We start from the raw sequence: 21,461 nt of genomic DNA, 5'->3' as shown, positions 1-21,461 counted from the left end.
CTAGACGCTGACGCTCAAAACACGCTAGTGTGGAGTGGCCCTAAGATAATTTTTTTTGGCCCTGAGGTATTTTTTTGGATAGATACAATTTTTTTGTGTGTGAATAGAAAATCGCCTTAAAATCCTACCAAAAAAAGATTTCATGTAAAGTGTTGCCAAGATTTGACGCTTAAAGCTTTACCCGTATCAGATCCCGTAGTAGGTACTATAGAATTTTCTGTACGGTAGTACTATTAGTTATTCTGTGACTATAGTTCGTTTTTTTTTAGCATTAGAAATAAGGTAATCAATCTTGAAGTGTTTTTTAATTGAAAAACACATTTTAAAAATAAGTTACGGCAAATTTGTTACAATTATGAATCTAATACGATCATTTAATATTCTTCTGCTTTCTTAAGTAATAGTTACTGATTTTTAAAAAGCGTTTTTCAATTAAAAGACATGATCTTGACATGTCTTTTAATTACCTTCTTTTAAGTTCTTTCTAATCCTAAAAAAACGAACTATAAGACTTTTACTCTGCAAGTCCTAACTTTATACCTAATAGAAAATAGAATAAAAGAGTGTTGAATCTTATTTATAATAACTTACGACCCGCCCCGGCTTCGCACGGGTTACACAAAACCTTCGCAAATAATACACCTTAAACCGTCCTCAAGAATCACTCTATTGATAGGCGAAAACCGCATGAAAATCCGTTCAGTAGTTTTCGAGTTTTTATGATGTACATATGATGTGTATACATACATCCATGATACACATCATATGTGACGTTATCTATGAAAGGGACCTTATTGTCGATGGCGGTTACGCCATTATTAACGATGCTCCGATATAAATACAATACCGCGCGACGCTGTGCGGCGTAAGCGCCATCGACAATAAGGTCCCTTTTCATAGATAATGCCCCATATACTAGTGATAGTGGTCAAATAGAATATAACCAGAACCACTATATACTTACTGGGCTCATGATCTTGATCAGTGACCATAATAGACTTTAAACTGGTAATGTTTCGCTTCAAATTATTGCAGGAGTCATCCGTATTGCAGGAGTCATCCGAATCGTCCGACGATTCGAGTATTTTAACCTTTTGACCGTTCGGCAACATTTTCTGTTTAAAACTGTGTGAGATTGTAAACGTTGGCAAATTGTGTTTGACTGCGGATTTTGAATGGCAGTTAATATGACTGTTGACTATGACAGTTCCAGAAAGTGCCGCTCAAGTGCCGCTACACACTCGGTAAATATTCTGATCAAAACTTTTTACAAAAAAAATAAAACCGACCTCAAAAAGGATGAAATAAAATATTATCCTTTTTGAAGTCTATTCACTAACAAATTTTAATTAAAATGCCCTCTTTAAATAAAAATACGAACTACTGGACTTATGACTTTTTATACTTACACTGATGCCTTCGTAGTACGTTCAGTAATCAATAGGTGGCGTTTTAACATCTAGTGTACAGCGCCATCTATTGGTAAACATTAAAACTAGTTAGAAAGGTACTCAACAATACATGGTGGGTAATGGTAGCTATGCTGGTTACGACCTAGTGTGACTACTCGCCGTCAGATGGCGCTGTCGCAAGCATTACTAGTTTCTTTATTAACTTTGCCATAGAGAAATATAGTAAGACAAGAGTGCTCACTCCATACATCAGTTCAGACTATTAATTTCAGTGCCTACATCTAGCATCGAGTAGCGGAACTATCAGTACTGCTACTTGACAATAGATGTAGCACCGACCGGAAAGTCTTATCTCAACAGCATAAGACTTTCCGGTCGGTGCTACATCTATTGTCAAGTAGCAGTACTGATAGTTCCGCTACTCGATGCTAGATGCTAATAGTCTTTTTGGTACTAAAACTGATGTATGGAGTGAGCACTCTATGTATTTTTTTCTCTATGACTTTGCTTAGAACTTTGATTATGATTGAATTATGTATATCAAAGAGAATAGAGTATAATTGTCAGTAAATAAGAACAAAAATAACTATACTCATCCTTTTCTTTTGGGTGCTAGTACTAGTACTAGTGTAAGACAAAGATAGTATGATTCTCTCTGTCTATGTTTGAACATAAATGAGACAGTCCTTTGACAAACTTTTTTTTATTACAGAACATATTTTAAGATTATTTTTAGGGTTCCGTACCCAAAGGGTAAAAACGGGACCCTATTACTAAGACTCTGCTGTACGTCCGTTCGTCCGTCCGTCCGTCTGTCACCAGGCTGTATCTCACGAACCGTGATAGCTAGACAGTTGAAATTTTCACAGATGATGTATTTCTGTTGCCGCCATAACAATAAATACTAAAACCAGAATAAAATAAAGATTTAAGTGGGGCTCCCATACAACAGACGTGATTTTTGACCGAAGTAAGTTAAGCAACGTCGGGCGGGGTCAGTACTTGGATGGGTGACCGTTTTTTTGCTTGTTTTGCTCTATTTTTTGTTGATAGTGCGGAACCCTCCGTGCGCCAGTTCGACTCGCACTTGGCCGGTTTTTAGGGTTCCGTAGCCAAATGGCAAAAAACGGAACCCTTATAGATTCGTCATGTCTGTCTGTCTGTCCGTCTGTCTGTCCGTCCGTATGTCACAGCCACTTTTCTCCGAAACTATAAGAACTATACTGTTGAAACTTGGTAAGTAGATGTATTCTGTGAACCGCATTAAGATTTTCACACAAAAATAGAAACCCATACGTGTGGGGTATCTATGGATAGGTCTTCAAAAATGATATTGAGGTTTCTAATATCATTTTTTTCTAAACTGAATAGTTTGCGCGAGAGACACTTCCAAAGTGGTAAAATGTGTGTCCCCCCCCCTGTAACTTCTAAAATAAGAGAATGATAAAACTAAAAAAAATATATGATGTACATTACCATATAAACTTCCACCGAAAATTGGTTTGAACGAGATCTAGTGAGTAGTTTTTTTTTATACGTCATAAATCGCCTAAATACGGAACCCTTCATGGGCGAGTCCGACTCGCACTTGGCCGCTTTTTTTAGAGTCTGTGCGGAAAGAGAAGAGTCGTATAATGTATTGGATCCCATACATTTCACTACTCTTCTCTTTCCGCACAGACTCTATCCATAAATATTATAACTGATAAATAAATATACGACATAATAGCCATATTTCCAAAAATAGTTTTTATGACATTAAGGAAAGAAAAAAACTGAAATTGAAAGTACCTCCATTTTATTTCAATTATTTAATCCTAATTACAACAATTAGAAAATGTATACATCGATAATATACGTATATGTATTGACTAAATACTTATAATTATTGCGAATTTTTATAAAAAATATAATAACTTGTATCAAACAGTTTAGACAGTCGACTATTTTGTAGTTTCCAAAATGGTCCAATATCTAAGCTTTCAATTTTTCTTATTAATAAATGTGCAATTGTCGGCTTACAAAAGTGGCAGTTTTATCACTAAAACACCTTTTAAACAAATAAAAAAAAGTTATATTGAAAAGCGCCAACGTTCCCGTTTTACACTATCCGATTCATTAATTACTTATAATTAATTTTAGATCACAAGCAAGAATAATAATTTTGACTATAACTATATACCTAGAAGATTTTACAGTATACAGGTACTCAATTTAGTTTCAATTTTTTTAATTGTAAATATAGGTAACATATGACAATATGTAGGATTTTAACATTTGCCAATAGCTATAATCGGATAGTGAAACATCAGGTTTAAAGATAAGTTCGCATTAAATATAACCTACCTATTTACAGATACTTCAAATACAATAATAATAAAATAAAAACCGAATTCACATTTTGTACTGTTTTCAAGATGGGTATGGCACGACCATATTTTATTTTAAAATATTTTAAGTGTATTAAAAAAACATTGAGTTACTTTGAACTAAAGTGCTAGAAGTGACTTGATAGTCTTTAGTTTTCTTATATTTTATCTAAAAAAACACTGTTTTATGACATTATTACCTATATTTTTTTTGTAAAATAAGCTGTATTTTCTAGCACTTTAGAACGTTATTAAATAGGAGATCCATAGATCGTCCTTCCAAAGCATCTACTACTTTTAGATTTCTAGATTTGATGATAGGAAATAACTTATTTGACTTTTCTAGTAGGTAGTAGATGCTCTTATGAAACGAGATTTCTAAAAATTCTTATTGACAGATCACAGTCGATCATATATACTCGTCGGCCCGATTCGAACTTTAAGATACGTCAAATATTACATCTTGACGTATATTAAAGTTCAAATCGGGTCGTCTTTTATTTGAGCAGGACCGGATTACTAATCTTTGATCACTTTAAATCGCTGTTAAAACTGTAAAATCGTTCTAAAAGTTGCATCTTTACATGTTAAATATATAAAAAACGGGTCACTCACGTACTTTAAGTCGAAAACGCTCGACATGTTTCACTCCGTGAATAAAATTCGCGAGTGACCCGTTTATGTCTGTGTCTCACGGAAGTTTTGTTATGAAAATATCGACTTGTCAATTTCAATGCAATTTTTTATCAAGAGTTTCTAGAAATCTACAAAAGTACTTTACTTCTTCCCATCCAAGCATTTGCAAGCAGCATTATGCTTATGCTGTCCAACCAGTTCTGAGAAAGACGGGTTGAACGTAACACCAGGCGCTACGTATTGCGGGTTCGTGCCGCTTCCAGAAGTCTCATAGGTTATTATCTGTGGTTTAGTGGTATAAGTTACTATTTTAGGCTTAGTGGTGAAAGTGAAATATTCTGGTTTAGTGGTGAAAGTGACGATCTCAGGTTTGGTGGTGTAGGTGATGATTTTAGGTTCCGATTGGAAGACCTTCTTCTCGGAGTAAGTGGCGCTGTAGCTGTTGCTCACGGGGCCAGTGACTTCCCCGCTGAAAGCTCCTTTTCCTGCGTTTGAGGAGGCCTGGGTGATCTTTGAGGAGAACTGGCCGAACTGTCCAGTGCCGAAGCCGACTTGGCCGCCGAAACCGCCGAAGCTGGCGCCGAATCCACCTGAAAATTAATAGATTAGATAAGTTTTAACCTTTTCAACCCCAATGATGGATATATCCCCACCGCAGGTCCAACGCCGAAGACGGATTTATCCGTCACTGACCATAGAGCAACATAGACCTACGTGCATGTGCATAAAGTTCAACTTCAGTTTTGACACTTCGGTGACGTGGCGTATGAGTGACAAGTTGACTTTTGTTTAATACGGCGTCGAAATCGGCATTTTAGACGTGAAACGTAAGGTGAACGTCTTTAAAAACCCGTAGAGGAAGTCCGACCAAAAACCAGATGTAACGAAAAGTATTATATATATCTCTGTAACTATAATACCTATTTTAATGTACTTAAGCTCTGCACACTGACATACAGGGCGCCTGCCTACATACTTTAAGGACTGTCAGAGCGCGCGAAGTACGCTGTTAAGTACATACAGGGCACCGTAGGCGCCCTTTAAACTGTAAGCTTTGCGCGCTTTGACATACAGGGCGCCCTTTACGCCGTACGGTCGGGCGAAATAATTTGATTTCCTCGTGGCATCTGTTTACTTTAAAAGAAAGTAAATACTGTTTAGACGACAACGGTTTCACTCAGAATTTTTAGTCGCTATTGGTAGTCGCTAAAAAAAAAAAAAAAAAAAATGTTTCGGGCCCGTCGGGGGTCCTTCTTCAGGCCCGAGTGCTCGCGGCGGCTGCATCGTAAGTTGTTGTCTAAACAGTTTAAGAGCATTTCTCAAATAATTTGTACATTTCGATCACATTTTAGATTTCTATAAAAATTGGTATTCCTTTTTTGTTACCATTTATACCTTTGGTAACAAAAAAGGAATGTTTCATACAAACTTTCTTGGGCATTTTGGGTAATATGGTGGAAATTGTTCAGCTTCATGTACTTTACCAGCATATCAATTTTTATAGAAATCTAAGATGTGATCGAAATGTACAAATTATTTGAGAAATGCTCTTAAAATATACTTATATCGACCGGGATATGAACCGTGATTACCTTTTGTATTGTTTCTGAGCTCCCGATAATTCGACGCAGTTACATGCATCTTGTTCACGGGTAATCACGGTTCATATCCCGGTCGATATAAGTCTAGTGAAACTAACCGTGAATCATTCAAAACTGTTAGTTTAAAATATGTCTCACGAAAGTTTAATCTCGAAAGTAAATACCTTTAATGCCGGCGCCACTAGCACCACCAGCACCGCCAGCACCGCCAGCACCTCCCTTCACGCCGCTCGTGAACCGCTGGCTAGAGCTGGAACTGCTGGAACTGGAGAACTGAGCGAAGCGAGCGCTCTCCAGGAGTCCGATGGCCCACTCGTACCACTCCAGGTCGAACTTGTAGAATCCGGCGAGCTGGTTGCCTGGTTGGCAGCCTGGAAAAAATTGTAGGTAGTTAATCTAACTGCTGCTTTTATTTTATTTTATTTTATTTATTTAGAAACAAACAGTCTCGTATTGCTACATTGGATACAATAGCATTTAGTAATATTGTAGACTTACAGTTTCCTTAATTGGATTATATAAACCTGAACATTAAAATATGAAAATACATAAGAATTATGAATTATCTATATAAATCAAACATACTTAAACGGTGTATTAATGAACAGTGCCAGAAAACTTGAAAGTTAACAATTATAATGCCTGTTGAATACATTGTAAAGATAATCGTTTGAAATTAGATAGTGTTTCATGAAAAATATCTACATTTTGAAACTTTTCATCATAAAGCCTGCACGCTCTCCTAATGAAACCGTGTTTTGCATATGAAGTACGACTACGGGGGATATGAAAGAGGGGTTTTTTTCTACAAGCTCGCTCACAACGCCGGGGTACTCTAAAAGAAAGAGAGTGTATTAACGAAGGGGCATCGATGATGTTGATGTTATTAATAATTTTGTAGAGGATCAAGACATCAATACGTTCGCGACGAGAACTCAATAAAGTAAATCTGTGCCTAAAATGGAGTTGGGCGTCATGTTGACATGTTGCTAGGCAGAGTGATGGCAGGTGGACTAAAATGTTAACAGAATGGTAACCGCTTTCGGATGAAATAAGCGCCTGGCGTCCGTTGTCTCGTTAGGTGGACGACATATGGAAGATTGCGGGTCACTTCTGGATGAGATTAGCTCAGGACCGGGACAAGTGACCCCACTTGAAGTGGGGTACTAAAGTCTATTTTTTTATTCGGTAGACTGAAATTACATTTCATAGTATGAACATCATGTGTCATTTCATACTATGAAATGTCATTTTAGTCTACCGAATAAAAAAATAGACTTTAGAAGAGAGGCCTATGGTCAGCAGCGGGCGATAAAGGCTGATATGATGATGATGATGATGATAGCATGAAGTACACACAAATGAATGTTAAACGGCAGCTATCCAACTTACAGATCATAAAAATAAATTATAATAAAGAGCAAGCTTTTATTGTGACGAAAATTTCTGTTGGAAAAGTATTTTTTGAAGCTTTTATCGCCGACAGCACTTTCTTTTAAAGTCTCTTTTTTTAGCGACAATTAAGTGAGCAGTGATTTTTACGTTGTAATTTTTTGGGGCAAAATTCAGGGACCATGCAAAGGCCGTGGATCCAAAGTCCCAGAGTGTCCCAATGCGGCAAAGGGTTGCAAGGATAATTGACTAGCGCGTACGACCCACGTAGGTTTCGTAGGTCCACTGCGGCTGCATTCATGCCTCAGCCTTCTCGATTTTCTTTTGTCTAAAATAACTCCAAATAACCAAGAATATTAAGCAGGCTTCTCGCTCGTTTCTTCCCAGAACGTGCGGAATGAGTTGCCTCCTGAGGTATTTCCTTTGCACTACGACATGGGATTCTTCAAGAAGCGCGTATTTAGGGTTCTCAAGGGTCGGCGACGCTTAAGTGGCTCCTGTGATGCTTATGTCCATGGGCGACGATGACCGCTTCCCATCAGGCGGCTCGTCTGCTCGTTTGTTGACGATCACTTAAAAAAAATCCAGAGTAGAAATATCTACACTAACCTGACTCCCAAGAGTAGACACCTCTGAACACCCAGTGAACGTTGTCAGTAGTGCAAGCCAGGGCGGATCCTGTGTCAACCTGAAACAAAACATTTAAATAAGTATCAAAGAGAGAGAGACAGAGAGGGGGGCGTTTGAGGGAGTGTGGTCATGACCCTCGCTCCGGGTCGTTCCTTCGCAGTTCGTGCAACGAAGCGAGCGTGATGGGCTCCTTTGTATCTGGAGGGGCACGGGGCGAATTTTGTGAATAGTTTTTGTATTTGTCAGTTTAGGTTAAGATTTTTGCGGTTTTGTAAAATTCTCTCGGCTTCACTGTCTTATCCTACAGGAAAGGCGAGCCAATACGTGTGGAGACATGTCGGCTGCAGGAATCCGCCGCTTATTTCAGGTAAATAAAACCCGGAATGGAGTTTCCGTAAGGCGCGAGTAGGGTCCAACCTGAATATGGACTTACACTGCAAATATTGTTGACGGGGTTGGTAGGCTGTCCGCATGTGCAGCTCTTCTGTTCGTACTGGTCCAGCAGATGAGGGTAGTCCTGGGCGATCTTGGCTTGTCTCCAGAGTTGATAGACCCCAGCTGACTTACCCTGCAGATGTTGTTGACGGGGTTGGTAGGCTGACCGCACGCACAGCTGTCCTGGTCATACTGGTCCAGCAGATGAGAGTCCTGCACCAGCGTGGCTCGTCTTCAGGGTTGATAGACCCCATCTGACTTACCCTGCAAATGTTGTTGACGGGGTTGGTAGGCTGACCGCACGCGCAGCTGTCCTGGTCATACTGGTCCAGCAGATGAGGGTAGTCCTGGGCGATCTTGGCCTGGCACTCTCCAGGGTTGATCAGAGAAACGTTGATGCTGTGCATGATGGAGCCCAGGAGATGAGCTGGAAGAGGAACATTGGTTAATGGTTTACAGGCCAATTGAAAGACGCATATTGAATACTAGCGACCCGCTCCGGCTTCGCACGGGTTAACAGATTATACATAAACCTTCCTCTTGAATCACTCTATCTATTAAATAAAACCGCAACAAAATCCGTTGCGTAGTTTTGAAGATCTAAGCATATATACGGACAGAAAGACAGCGGGAAGCGACGTTGTTTTATACTATGTAGGTAGTGAATGTGATATCTACACGCTTTGACATTTGCTCATCCTAATCAATTAATATAATGAGACAAGTTTCAGTAGAACTATAGACTTTAATTTCATAGCAGTAAGATTAATTTACAATTGGTCACATTAAAACTCTTGAAAGTATTGTTTGTAAACATAAAAGTCACAAGGTCGAGTCATTTTTACACCGTTGCGACTTTCAAGCATAATACATGGGCCATTTTATTAAAGTTGTCCCCTACACTTTTTTTTTTCAAATTTGGGATGATTTATGTTATTTCTACTCGGAATCACGAGCTGTTTCGATCCTAATAGGAGAAAAAAAGTGTCCCAATATTTCCATACATTTTTCGATTTTTCCATTCCGTGACCGCCATACAAAGTCTATGAAAAATGGTAAAGGAATGGAAATAAAAACCTTGGGACACTTTTTTTCTCCTATTAGGATAGAAAGAGCTCGTGATTCTGAGTAGAAATAACATAGAAATTGACAAATAAAAAAAAAAGTAGGGGACAACTTTAAATAAAATGGCCCACTTACTTACTCAGTGGAACACCGCAATCGCCGGGGCGAATATTAATAAATAGTTTTTAATTTGATTATTCGGCAATATTTACAAAAATATTTTGCCGTAGATATTACCGACAATTAAAATAAGCAATGATAAATAATCTCGGAATAAATTCTGTCGTCTCAGTTATTTTGAACCATACCTACCAGCAAAAACGAAGAATGTAGATTTGTTTCGGTGTAAAAAATCTTACACCATCCCAAGAATGTTACTATCGCTCATAAATATGCATAATAATGGACCGAAACTTATTGGGCGACATTGAAATTATTAAAAACATCAAACATTCAATTTAACGTGCTTATATGCTTAATATAACTTTAAATTCACAATTATTCGTTGATATTTCTTTAGATTTATCGAAAAGAGAACACCCGAAAGCAATTTTTGCACAAGCTGAAACGGAGACCTTCTCTAACGCTCGGTCAGTAATAACGAGTGTAGTGTCAGCAATATACCTGTCTGTTTTTGAAAGTACCTTGTATAAAATTAACCTATACAACCATTATACGAGTAGGTAATATTCGCTTTTGACAACATTTAGATTTCGCAATGAAATATTAATATTCGTGAAATATTAATTTAGACAAATACGATGTCATTCACGTAATTAAATACATCCAATATCAATTAAATTAAATGATTAGATAGTTTAAATCATGGTTATATTATGAAAACGACTTTAGCCTCGTATTATGAAACAGCTTTTGGCAACTAGTTATTTAATTTTCATCCTTGAAATTTACAATCTTTAATATCAATTTAATGCAAATATTATCAAATTGTCCATACTGGGGAATATTGCCAATTGGATAAAAAAATTCTGGAAAAAACATATCGTCGGAAATATTACAGTTCAATCAGTGGTGAAGCTGATGGTCCGTTGTTCAAATCCGGGTATGGTGTAATGGTGTAATATTGAGACGTTTTTAATAAGTAAAAAAATATTACCGGAACAATCTTACACAAATTTACCTAGTAGTAATAGTGGACCGGTAGGTACTAGATGACGATGTACATATATAGGATACCTATAGTTAAAGATAAATACTAAATATAAATAGAAAAACACTAAGTAACTCAGGAACAAATCTGTGATAAAGACAAAAATAAATGCCGTTCCCAGGATTCAAACCCGGGAACCCTGCTTCATAGGCAGGGTCACTAAGCTAGGAGGCCGTTTTCAGTTAAATGACACCACATTGCCAAAAGTAATCAAATCTAAAAATTGTGGACCTCTAAAGGGGCCCACTGATTAACAGTCCGCCGGCCGGTATCGGCCTGTCAGTTGTTCGGAACTGTCAACTTTTTGTTCTAACTGACAGGCCGATACCGTCCGGCGGACTGTTAATCAGTCGGCCCCTTAAAACTTCGTACAATTTTGCAGCTATTAACTTCGCTATATATTAAAAAACGTACTAAGTCCATTTCTGTTTCAACGTATACTTTGTAACATATTTTTATCTTAAATGTCAAAGTGGGATTTCTATGTTAATATGGTTTTTCATCAGAGGTTGCGGGTTCAAGTCTCGGGTCAGACCGTAATGGAGACCGATGAATATCAATTAATTGGCATGTTTGCTAGTTACCTTTATATGTTTATGACTCTATACAGGAGATGTTAAGTACATACCTTATTTACAAGAACCGTAATTATGTCATGAATTTCCACAAATTATTTTCCATATTTAATAGAAAATTGCTGGTATTTTGAGTTGAACAAATGTTGCTATAAGTTAAGAAGTAAATGCTAAGCTCGGTAACCTTTTGAACAAAACCAACACCGATTACATTCTGGTTGCTAAATATTTTCTACCGGAAATATTGCCAGAGCTTAACTAGAAATATCAGTGATATATATTAAAATATATTTATATCATTATATTAAGAATTAAATTAAATTAAAGCTCAAAAAGAGTATGGTTAACCTTAAATCTAAAATGTCAGATGAAAAAAACAGTTTTATCCACTTAACTACATAGTATAAAACAAATTCGCTTCCCGCTGTCTGTTTGTCCCTATGTATGCTTAGATCTTTAAAACTACGCAACGGATTTTGATGCGGTTTTTAATAGATAGAGTGATTCAAGAGGAAGGCTTATGTATAATTTGTTAACCAGTGCGAAGCCGGGGCGGGTCGCTAGTTGAATTTAAAACTCTTGAGGGTTTGAACAAGCATTATCATATTTAAACATACATTGATGAAATAATTGACGTTGAACGAAGTTTGAGCGTTTGACCAAAATTACGTGAGTGACTGATGTTTTATACCTATCCGTACCCGATTTGAAAGATTTTAACTACGCATTCCTTAGTGTAAGGCCTGAGTGGACGCTCGAGTTGGGCATGCAGCGGAGCGGGGCGTGCGGCGTGCATGTTAAACAAATGCAAACGTATAGGAGCGGCCTTAATGCACGCTGCTCAAATCCCTTGGGAGCTCGACGCCCCGCCGAACGCTCTGCTTCGAGCGTCCACTCAGGCCTTACACTTACGTCATGAGAAGTAGAGTCTGTGCGGAAAGAGAATAGTCCTGGAATGTGGATCGTGGATCATGGAACGCTCATTTTGAAATTAGAACACTATGGTCTGTCAGAAAATGCCCTAAACTTTATGTCTTCTTACCTTAGCAATAGAACACAAACAGTTGTTGTAAACAAAACCCAGTCTAGCGGAGCTGTAGTCCAATTAGGAGTGCCGCAAGGTTCTATTTTGGGTCCATTCCTGTTTTTGGTTTATATAAATGATTTGCCATGTATAGTAGAAAATCTTTGTGAAATAGTTCTTTTTGCTGATGACACATCATTACTTTTTAAGGTTGATCGGAAATCTACCGATTATAGTGTAATTAACAGCACACTCGTTAATGTACTTGACTGGTTTACTATGAACAATTTGCTTCTTAATGCTAAGAAAACCAAATGTATTAGATTTTCTTTGCCGAATGTTAAACCAGTCGATACTAAAATACTTTTGAATAATGAATGCTTAGAGATGGTAGATAAAGCTCTGTTTCTTGGTTTAACATTGGACAAAAATCTACAATGGAGTCCTCATATCGGAACACTAGCTAACAAATTAAGTTCGGCCGCTTACGCCGTGAGGAGAATTAGACAACTGACTAATGTTGAAACAGCTCGCCTTGTTTATTATAGTTATTTTCATAGTGTAATGTCATATGGTATTCTGGTTTGGGGCAAAGCAGCTGACATACAGACTATATTTGTCTTACAAAAGAGAGCCATTCGTTCTATATATAACTTAAGAGCGCGTGAATCATTAAGAGAACTTTTCAAAGAAATTAATATTTTAACTGTAGCTTCCCAATACATATATGATAGTATTATTTATGTTATTAAGAATCTAGACTCCTTCACTAAGAATTCTGATGTCCATAACTTTAACACTAGAAATAGAAATAAGCTTGCTATCAGAAAGTTTCGTGTCCGTAAAGTACAAAAGTCATTCGTTGGGCAATGCATTCATTTTTATAACAAGTTACCTGAGAATGCTTTAAGATTACCCTTTCCAGCTCTTAAGAATTACTTAAAAAAGTCATTGATGTTAAAAGCTTATTACAGAGTCGAGGACTACTTGACAGACAAACATGCATGGTCCAAACCAGAAACTAACTAATAAAAAGTAGTAGCAATTAAAAACATTGTATTATGTATAGAGTTATAGGTGACACAGCTCAGGTAAGCAGGAAAGCGCATCAAATATTATATGTTGGTAATTAATAATAATCAATCAGATTTATATAATATGTTTTCCCATTTCTTTTAATAACTTTATTTTCTTTTCCTTTTGTAAGAATTTGATATGTTTTCTGAAAGAGCTACGATTTTGTATGATTCCATGTACATATGTATATTTTCTAAATCAAATTTCTATTACACCTTATGTGTATAATTGCATGAATTCTATAGTAATTTAAATTGTATTTTTTCCCTTATTTTCTCGTAAAGCATGTTAATTATAAGATGTAATTATTTTTGAAAAGATGTGTCCCGCCGAGTTTGTTGCCGGTCCCATATTGGGATACCCTCCTCCAATTGAGGGGGGATTTAAATCTTCTCGGGGCAGAGGTGTAGGGTTGGAGCCGGTCTACCTAGCTTTATTTGACGTTCATAAGCGCATTGTAATTATGCCTACTTGAATAAACTATCTTTTATCTTATCTTATCTTTATGTATGTGGCCCAATACATTCCACGACTCTTCTCTTTCCAAACAGACTCTAATAATTGTTATATGAACCTAGGTAGACTTATGCTTTTTAATAGAGCATTTAAAGTCCAAATGCCCGTCAGCAGCTACTGGGATTCCCAAGCATATTTAACTAAGCCTTTTGGCGATTATGAAACGCAAACGTGTCCGAGTCAACATTGCGACGGTTGGCCTTTGGACAGAATAAATAAGCAGTGTTGATTAGCACCGAGTGGAATGTGAGGGTCTTTAACATTCGGGAAATATCGGTTTTTAGGGTTCCTTAGCCAAATGGCGAACAACGGAACCCTTATTCGTCATGTCTGTCTGTCTGTCCGTCCGTATGTCACAGCCACTTTTTTCCGAAACTATAAGAACTATACTATGTACTGGGACCGCGTCGAGCACCAGTACGTTTACTTTACAAGATCAAAACCATTACAAAATTATAATTATAATTATGATGTGAATTAGGGGGGCCTTGCCATGATGTCCTTATTGCGATTCTGTCTGATCCGATCCCTATCGGTTCAATAACTAATATTTCATGTGTCTTAAAGTTCGAGTCGGGCCGTAACTCTAGCTATGCATGTGCAATAACCGTTGAAACGGACGTGTTGAAACTTGGTAAGTGGTGTATTCTGTGAACCGCATTAAGATTTTCACACAAAAATAGAAAAAAAAAACAATAAATTTTGGGGGTTCCCCATACTTAGAACTGAAACTCAAATTTTTTTTCATCAAACCCATGTGTTATGGATAGGTCTTCAAAAATGATATTGAGGTTTTTAATATAATTTTTTATACAGTATTTATAGTTAGGCACTAATTTATTTAATTTTTAATTCTAATGTTCTTTAGGTTGTATTTGACTTTATATTTTGTTTAATAAAAACATGCTTAGTTTCATATAATTTTTTCCAAACTGAATAGTTTGCGCGAGAGACACTTCCAAAGTGGTAAAATGTGTGTCCCCCCCCTGTAACTTCTAAAATAAGTGAATGATAAAACTAAAAAAAATATATGATGTACATTACCATGCAAACTTCCACCGAAAATTGGTTTGAACGAGATCTAGTAAGTAGTTTTTTTTAATACGTCATAAATTACGGAACCATTCATGGGCGAGTCCGACTCGCACTTGGCCGCTTTTTTGAACATACGATTTTCAAAGTCAGCCGATATTATGTGGTTAAGTAATAATGTGTGTTTGATCGAAGTCGAATCAACTTTTGGATCTACACTTTTCACGTCTCTGGCGTAGCAATGTGCAGCGGGCCCTTTTGTTTAAAGTCCTCTACACTTTTTTTTCAAATTTGTGATGATTTATGTGATTTCTACTCAGAATCACGAGCTCATCCTAATAGGAGAAAAGAAGTGTCCCAATATTTCCATACATTTTTCGATTTTTCCATTCCGTGACCACCATACAAAGTCTATGAAAAATGGTAACGGAATGGAAATAAAAACCTTGGGACACTTTTTTTCTCCTATTAGGATAGAAAGAGCTAGCTCGATTCTGAGTAGAAATAACATTGAAATTGACAAATTATCAAAAAAAGTGTAGTGGACAACTTTAAATAAAATGGCCCGTGCACGTAGCAGAATATTGTTAAATTTTTTGGACATGAGAAATTTTTCATGTAAGTTTTCACTAAGAAAGTTCCCGTTTAGATTAGAGATTGTTACTCAATTCTTAACTGTTGATGACTGTTTAATTCAACTTTTACGTCACTGCCAATGAGTGAGTCTTTTTCATGTGTCATAAAAATGGCAATAAACGTGCGGAAATAATACCGAGAACAGTTCATTGAACAGGACATTGCAATTTTTGAAAATCTTTTTGGCACATTGTAACTCAGCGTTACCAAGAACGTCTCTGAAGTTATCAAGAAATCACGTTTTGGGCATATCTGTGGTTTACTTACGTCTAAAATAATTATGTTAAAAAATTTAATTCAGGCTTGCCTATCTACCACTTCGTCTACTTCACCCCTCGAAAACCCAAAATTCGTCTATAAGAGCGCCTTAATATCCTCTCTATAAAGATATGAGGACTACGTAGTAGTAGTAAGTAGTAGTAGTAAAACACTTTATTGTACAAAAGAAACATAAAACATGAAAAAACACACATAATTTGTACAAAGACGAACTTATCCCTTTCAGGGATCTCTTTCACGTTTGTTTGTGTTCTTACATTTTTATGAAAAGGCGGTTTCGCGGCGGTCGACCAGTTTCGTCTTATACAAGGGTGAACAACACATCGGTATTCCCCGTTTCAGATAATTGCAATGCCGACGAAAGCGATACATCCGAAAAGGAAAGCGCGCAAATTGTGCGCCGGCGCCGGTTGTGGGTCAATGCTAAGGCGTACGGTCAGCGCGTGGGGAATTTACAATAATAAATAAATAAACATAGAAATAAATATTGACCTCGGATACCGCCATAGTATAAAACAAAGTCGCTTCCCGCTGTCTGTCCCTATGTATGCTTAGATCTTTAAAACTCAACGGATTTCGATGCGGTTTTTTTAAATAGATATAGTGATTCAAGAGGAAGGTTTATGTATAATTTGTTAACCCATGCGAAGCCGGGGCGGGTCGCTATTAATTCATAAAATAAAACTATTACTATGGTTTTTACATTTACAGCGCTCGTGAGTCGTGGTCAATAGGGAGATTCAGAATAAATTTCATACACCTCTATTAAAATTAACGATGACAAATACCACCGATGAACTTGATGAATGTAGAATGGGTGACGAAAGCAGAATGGGACTAATTTAAGAACTTGACAAAAGACGAATGGGGGCCCGATTCGGATTTTGAAATAGATATCTATAAGATATCTTTTAGACATCACCAAGATACGATAACGATATTTTTAGGATCTAACCTGTCAAATTTGACATTTTCGCGATTCTGGAGATACTCTTTAACGATTTCCACAAGATATGACTTAGAGATCCAATTCACATCTAATAGATATCTAACTCTATCTAACGTAAAAGTGACATGGGTTGCCCGAATTGAGCTGCAAAAGAGAACTAGTTGAAATCTAAACTATAAAGTATCTAGAATGGATCTAGTATGTGTCGTCTCTTGTGAATATCTTGAAGATCGAATACGGAAGTGGGACGACCCAAGAAGATACCGCTGAAACCGGTTGTCAGTGTTTTACAATCACTCTGAATATACAAATGTAAGAAATCGTCTTAAAATTCCGATAGAATCACATGAAGAAGAATGCCTTATTATAGTTATTATATCATTGTGCCTTGAGAACCGATTTATATGTAAAGTTATCAAGGAAAATCACATTTTTTTCAAGTCTTACGTGATTTAAAACTAATGTATGCGCGTTTGTATGTTAATTTTGCGATAACATAGACATTCGTCCTGGCCTTCTGCGGGTACAATGTCAATCCGTGGGCAGAGCTACACAATACTTGAGACATTAAACAAGATGGTATGTGAACTATAAGATTAAAAAAAACCTACCTTACTTTTCAAGTTTTAAGAAAACAACTTTTGATAATGATACAATACAGTACAATCTTTTAATAACGTTAGAGGGGTATTTCGTTCATTTTTATTATTACATGCTGAAAGATAAAACATTTTTACTTTATTTCTAATTATTTGGCAATATTTCCCATGGGTGTTTCGTGTATATGGGGGTTTTCAGAAAAAATGGCACCATTTTTTTTTTCGAAAAACCATAAAATTTTGGGTTATTTATAGGTAGGTACTCAGAATCATGAGTACTATTGAATGAGACAAAGAAAAAAAATGTCCCCAGTTTTAATAAAAATTTTGGGTGTCAGTTTTGTAACGGTGCATACAAAATGTATGTGAAAATGCGTTAAAAAACTGTAATTTTTTGGTACACACTTTTTTTTCTTTTACATCGATAGTTCTCGTGATTCTAAGTAGAAATAACCCAAAAGTTGATAGATTTTCGAAAAAAAAAACATATGGTACACTTTTAAGTGAAAATGCCCGTATGATTGATGTGAACTATAAAATTATACAAATAAATTTAATATTATGTATCTTACTACACAAATTATTGACCTAGTCCCACTGCTCAATAAGGCTTGTTGTTGTTGTAAGGGTTGAGGATACTAACCGTCTAAATATCCCATCTAAAGGCTAAATTTAAACATACTATTCAATATTTGTTCTCAAACAATTTAAAATATTCATATTTGTACGGCTAAAAACTTTTTCTGCTACCACTACCGCACCCAACCGGTCTCGAACATATAGCATATACATAATGTATATGCATATGTCGATTGCTTAATGTTATGCCATCTTCAACACTGGTAGCGAGTAGCGACTTTTATGTTAATTATCTATAAATTCATCGGCGCTGATAGATCGTGATTAGTTTTAAAATAACACGAAAGGGACCATAATTTCAAAATTTGCACATACGCAGAAATATTTTAAGACAATACTTCGTAAATTTGTTTTGAGTGTAATTAAAGTTTCATAACGCGTTTGGCTAAGTTATATTGTTTACATTGTTTACAGAATATTATAAAGTGGATACTTATTAAAACAGAGGTTTTGCGTAAGTTTACATAAGATTTTTTGCCGAGTGGTCTATCGTAAATATTGTAACTACCGTAAAATGGGGTGAGTAGGGGTCGCTGGGAGAGTTGGGTTATGAATGGGGAGAGAAGGGATGAAAGGGGGGTGAGATGGGATTTTAAGCCTACTGCTACAAAAATAATGTATTCCAATTTAAAATGGAGCTATAGTAATACTCATAATAAAAAAAATCGATCCAACAATCTTCCAAAATCACCTTTGTATGAAATCCCATCTCACCCCAATTACGAGGGACTACGGGGTGAGGTGGGATTTCCTGTTTATCGTCAAAGTTATGAAATGGAACTACCCAAAATTAAATAAAAACTAAAATACAAACGTCCGGAACACTTATTAGTTATTATATACACCATTCAGTTTGCATATGTAAAAATAAAATGTTATTGAGGTTTGAATGTCAGCTTTTCCCCCTACTCACCCCATTTTACGGTACTTATATTATACCCAACAGCAATTTAATTGGGTGATTTCAGTGTCAAAAGTGACATTACTTTAACCAAAAACGTCACTTTTGACAAGGACAGATCGGTATCCTATTGCTGTGTTACCTTATTTAAGCATTTGTTCGAATTGATCTACTTATAGTAAAATAGGGTATTTGACTAGAGTCAAATCAGTTTTTTTTCGAACTGTAAAACGATTTTGCTACTACGAAATTTATATGTAACACTAGCATGTGACGTCATAATCAAATTACTTACTCTTTCTAGATTAATACGGGTTTTGAAATAGAAATTGTGTCTAAAAATAATTGCTGTCTATGCGTTTCTATGAATCTTATGTCATGCAGCGTGTAAAATAATTAAAATACAATCAAATACCCTATTGTACTGTTCCATCGAATTTATAAATAGGTAATTGTATGTTGTTTTTCCTTTACCGTGGCTATATAAAACTATTAACCTAAATATTGTTAGATAAAAACCCCCGAGGTGCCAATTTGTCACTTAACCTGTAACCTGCGTCCTAGTTATCGCTTGTCGTGTCGAGACGTGACATAAATTATGTAATAACGATAAATGACGCGTGCCATCATTAGTAACTTGTCATTTGTAATAGTATCTATAGTTGCATATGAAATATATGTCAAAGAAAACATGATGAGGATTTGCAATGGAAGTTGGCTTCATAACGTAGTTTGCAACACCTAATATTTTGACGTGATAGGGCGTTTTTTTTTGTTGTCCCCTACACTTTTCTTTCAAATTTGGGATTTTTTATGTTATTTCTACTCAGAATCACGAGCTCTTTCTATCCTAATAGGAGAAAAAAAGTGTCCCAAAATTTCCATACATTTTTCGATCTTTCCATTCCGCGACCGCCATACAAAGTCTATGAAAAATGGTGACGTAATGGAAATAAAAACCTTAGGACACTTTTTTTCTCCTATTAGGATGGAAAGAGCTCGTGATTCTGAGTAGAAATAACATAAAAAATCCCAAATTTGAAAAAAAAAGTGTAGGGGACAACAAAAAAAAACGCCCGACAACGTCTTATAAATCGATGATCACCGGTAGCATGCACGAAAAAGTGTCACGTTGTGGACAGATCTCCATGGTAACGTTGTGGACAGATCTCCATGGTAACGTATAAAAGTATGCAATTTTTCATCAATGTTTTCTTATGACGTTATCACGCAAAATTATCGTCCGTAAACCGACTTTACAGACAACCATATTTTTTTTTATTTCCTATCCGTTTCTGCTATCCTTATCCGCATTAGGTAATAGGTAGGGTAGGTACATCTTTTCTGTTAACCTGTGCGATAGAATCGTCCCTACTAATATTGTGAATATGAAAGTAACTGTGTCTGTCTGTCGTGTCGGTTACCTTTTCAAGCTTAAACTGTCTATTTAGATGAATATTGGTACGAGTATGAAGATAGTTTGAGGCCCAACGAAGCACATAGCCTCCTAAAGCCCAAGGCCCTACCTATAGTACTTATTCAGTTCGGTGAATTTGAAATCATATTCAAGTGGAACAGAGTTGCTTTTGCTTTGTTTCGTTTAGTTTTCAAACAACGCGAAATCAACTCTATTTCCTACGCTATGGGCTCAAATTTCAGTGACTAATTTTGGATTTTTCATTTGTACGGCTGAGCCATAGGAGGATAGGATAGTTTTCGTCAATTATCATCATCAACGGAGACGATATACATTCTCGCGGGCAGAAGCTTACATAAAGTAATATTACACAGTAGTATTGTGTGTATACTGTATTACTTATATACAGTATACACACAATCTGTTAACCATTGTCCACAGGTGTAATTTAAAATTTTGTTTTAAAATTTGACCATAACAATAAGAAAACCCTTACCTTGCAACACCTGCTTCCCCCATCCAGTGACGATACACTCTCCGGCGCCGTTGTAGAACGCGTCCAGGGTGTCTTGCGCGCTCGGCAAGCATATCGGGTAGATGTTCTTCGCGAATCGCAGGTTCTCGGAGAGTACCAGGATCGCAGCGTCGTTGAGGAGGCTGGAAATATCCAACAATTGAAACGTTTGCACATCGATATTGTGATTTCACCGAAAATTGCATGCGATTTGCCTTAAGCCCTCCATAGTCGTGCGCGAATCATGGCGCGAAACCGTGAACGCGAGTGTGGAGTCGATTTCGGAGATCAGCGAACTCGACTTCACATTCGCGTTCGCGGCGATTCGCGCACGAGTGTGGAAGGGGCTTTACATTGCGGCGTTAGATACTAGAGTCTGTTCGGAAAGAGAAGAGTGTGGAATGTATTGGGCCCCATACATTCCACGACCCTTCTCTTTCCGCACAGACTCTACTGGCAACTATCTTGAATCGCATACAAACAGCAACTATGTCAGTTCCCACTTGAAGCTGATTTAGAGCTTTTTTATGCTCTGTTCAGCCGGTTCAACCTATCTCTGGATAGTACACTTTTAAGGATTGCTCAGCACGCT

The 21,461-nt window shown here is 36.8% G+C and overlaps 1 protein-coding gene across 1 annotated transcript in view; it reads right to left on the bottom strand.

Annotated features, from left to right (window-relative positions):
• Positions 1–4,508: 4,508 nt before the first annotated feature.
• LOC134660402 (AT-rich interactive domain-containing protein 1B-like) overlaps positions 4,509–21,461 on the bottom strand; it is a 71,063-nt gene continuing 54,110 nt past the window's right edge. Inside the window, exons 13-17 of the mRNA XM_063516139.1 lie at positions 20,852–21,012; positions 8,739–8,902; positions 8,020–8,098; positions 6,183–6,389; positions 4,509–5,013 (exon numbers count right to left, since the gene is read on the bottom strand). Coding sequence (XP_063372209.1) covers positions 4,559–5,013; positions 6,183–6,389; positions 8,020–8,098; positions 8,739–8,902; positions 20,852–21,012 — 1,066 coding nt within the window. The 3' untranslated portion in view covers positions 4,509–4,558. The remainder of the gene's footprint in view (positions 5,014–6,182; positions 6,390–8,019; positions 8,099–8,738; positions 8,903–20,851; positions 21,013–21,461) is intronic.

Source organism: Cydia amplana, chromosome 27 (genome assembly GCF_948474715.1).
Source record: "Cydia amplana chromosome 27, ilCydAmpl1.1, whole genome shotgun sequence".
NCBI classification, from domain to species: Eukaryota; Metazoa; Arthropoda; class Insecta; order Lepidoptera; family Tortricidae; genus Cydia; species Cydia amplana.
This window is presented reverse-complemented; position numbering and strand designations above follow the sequence as displayed.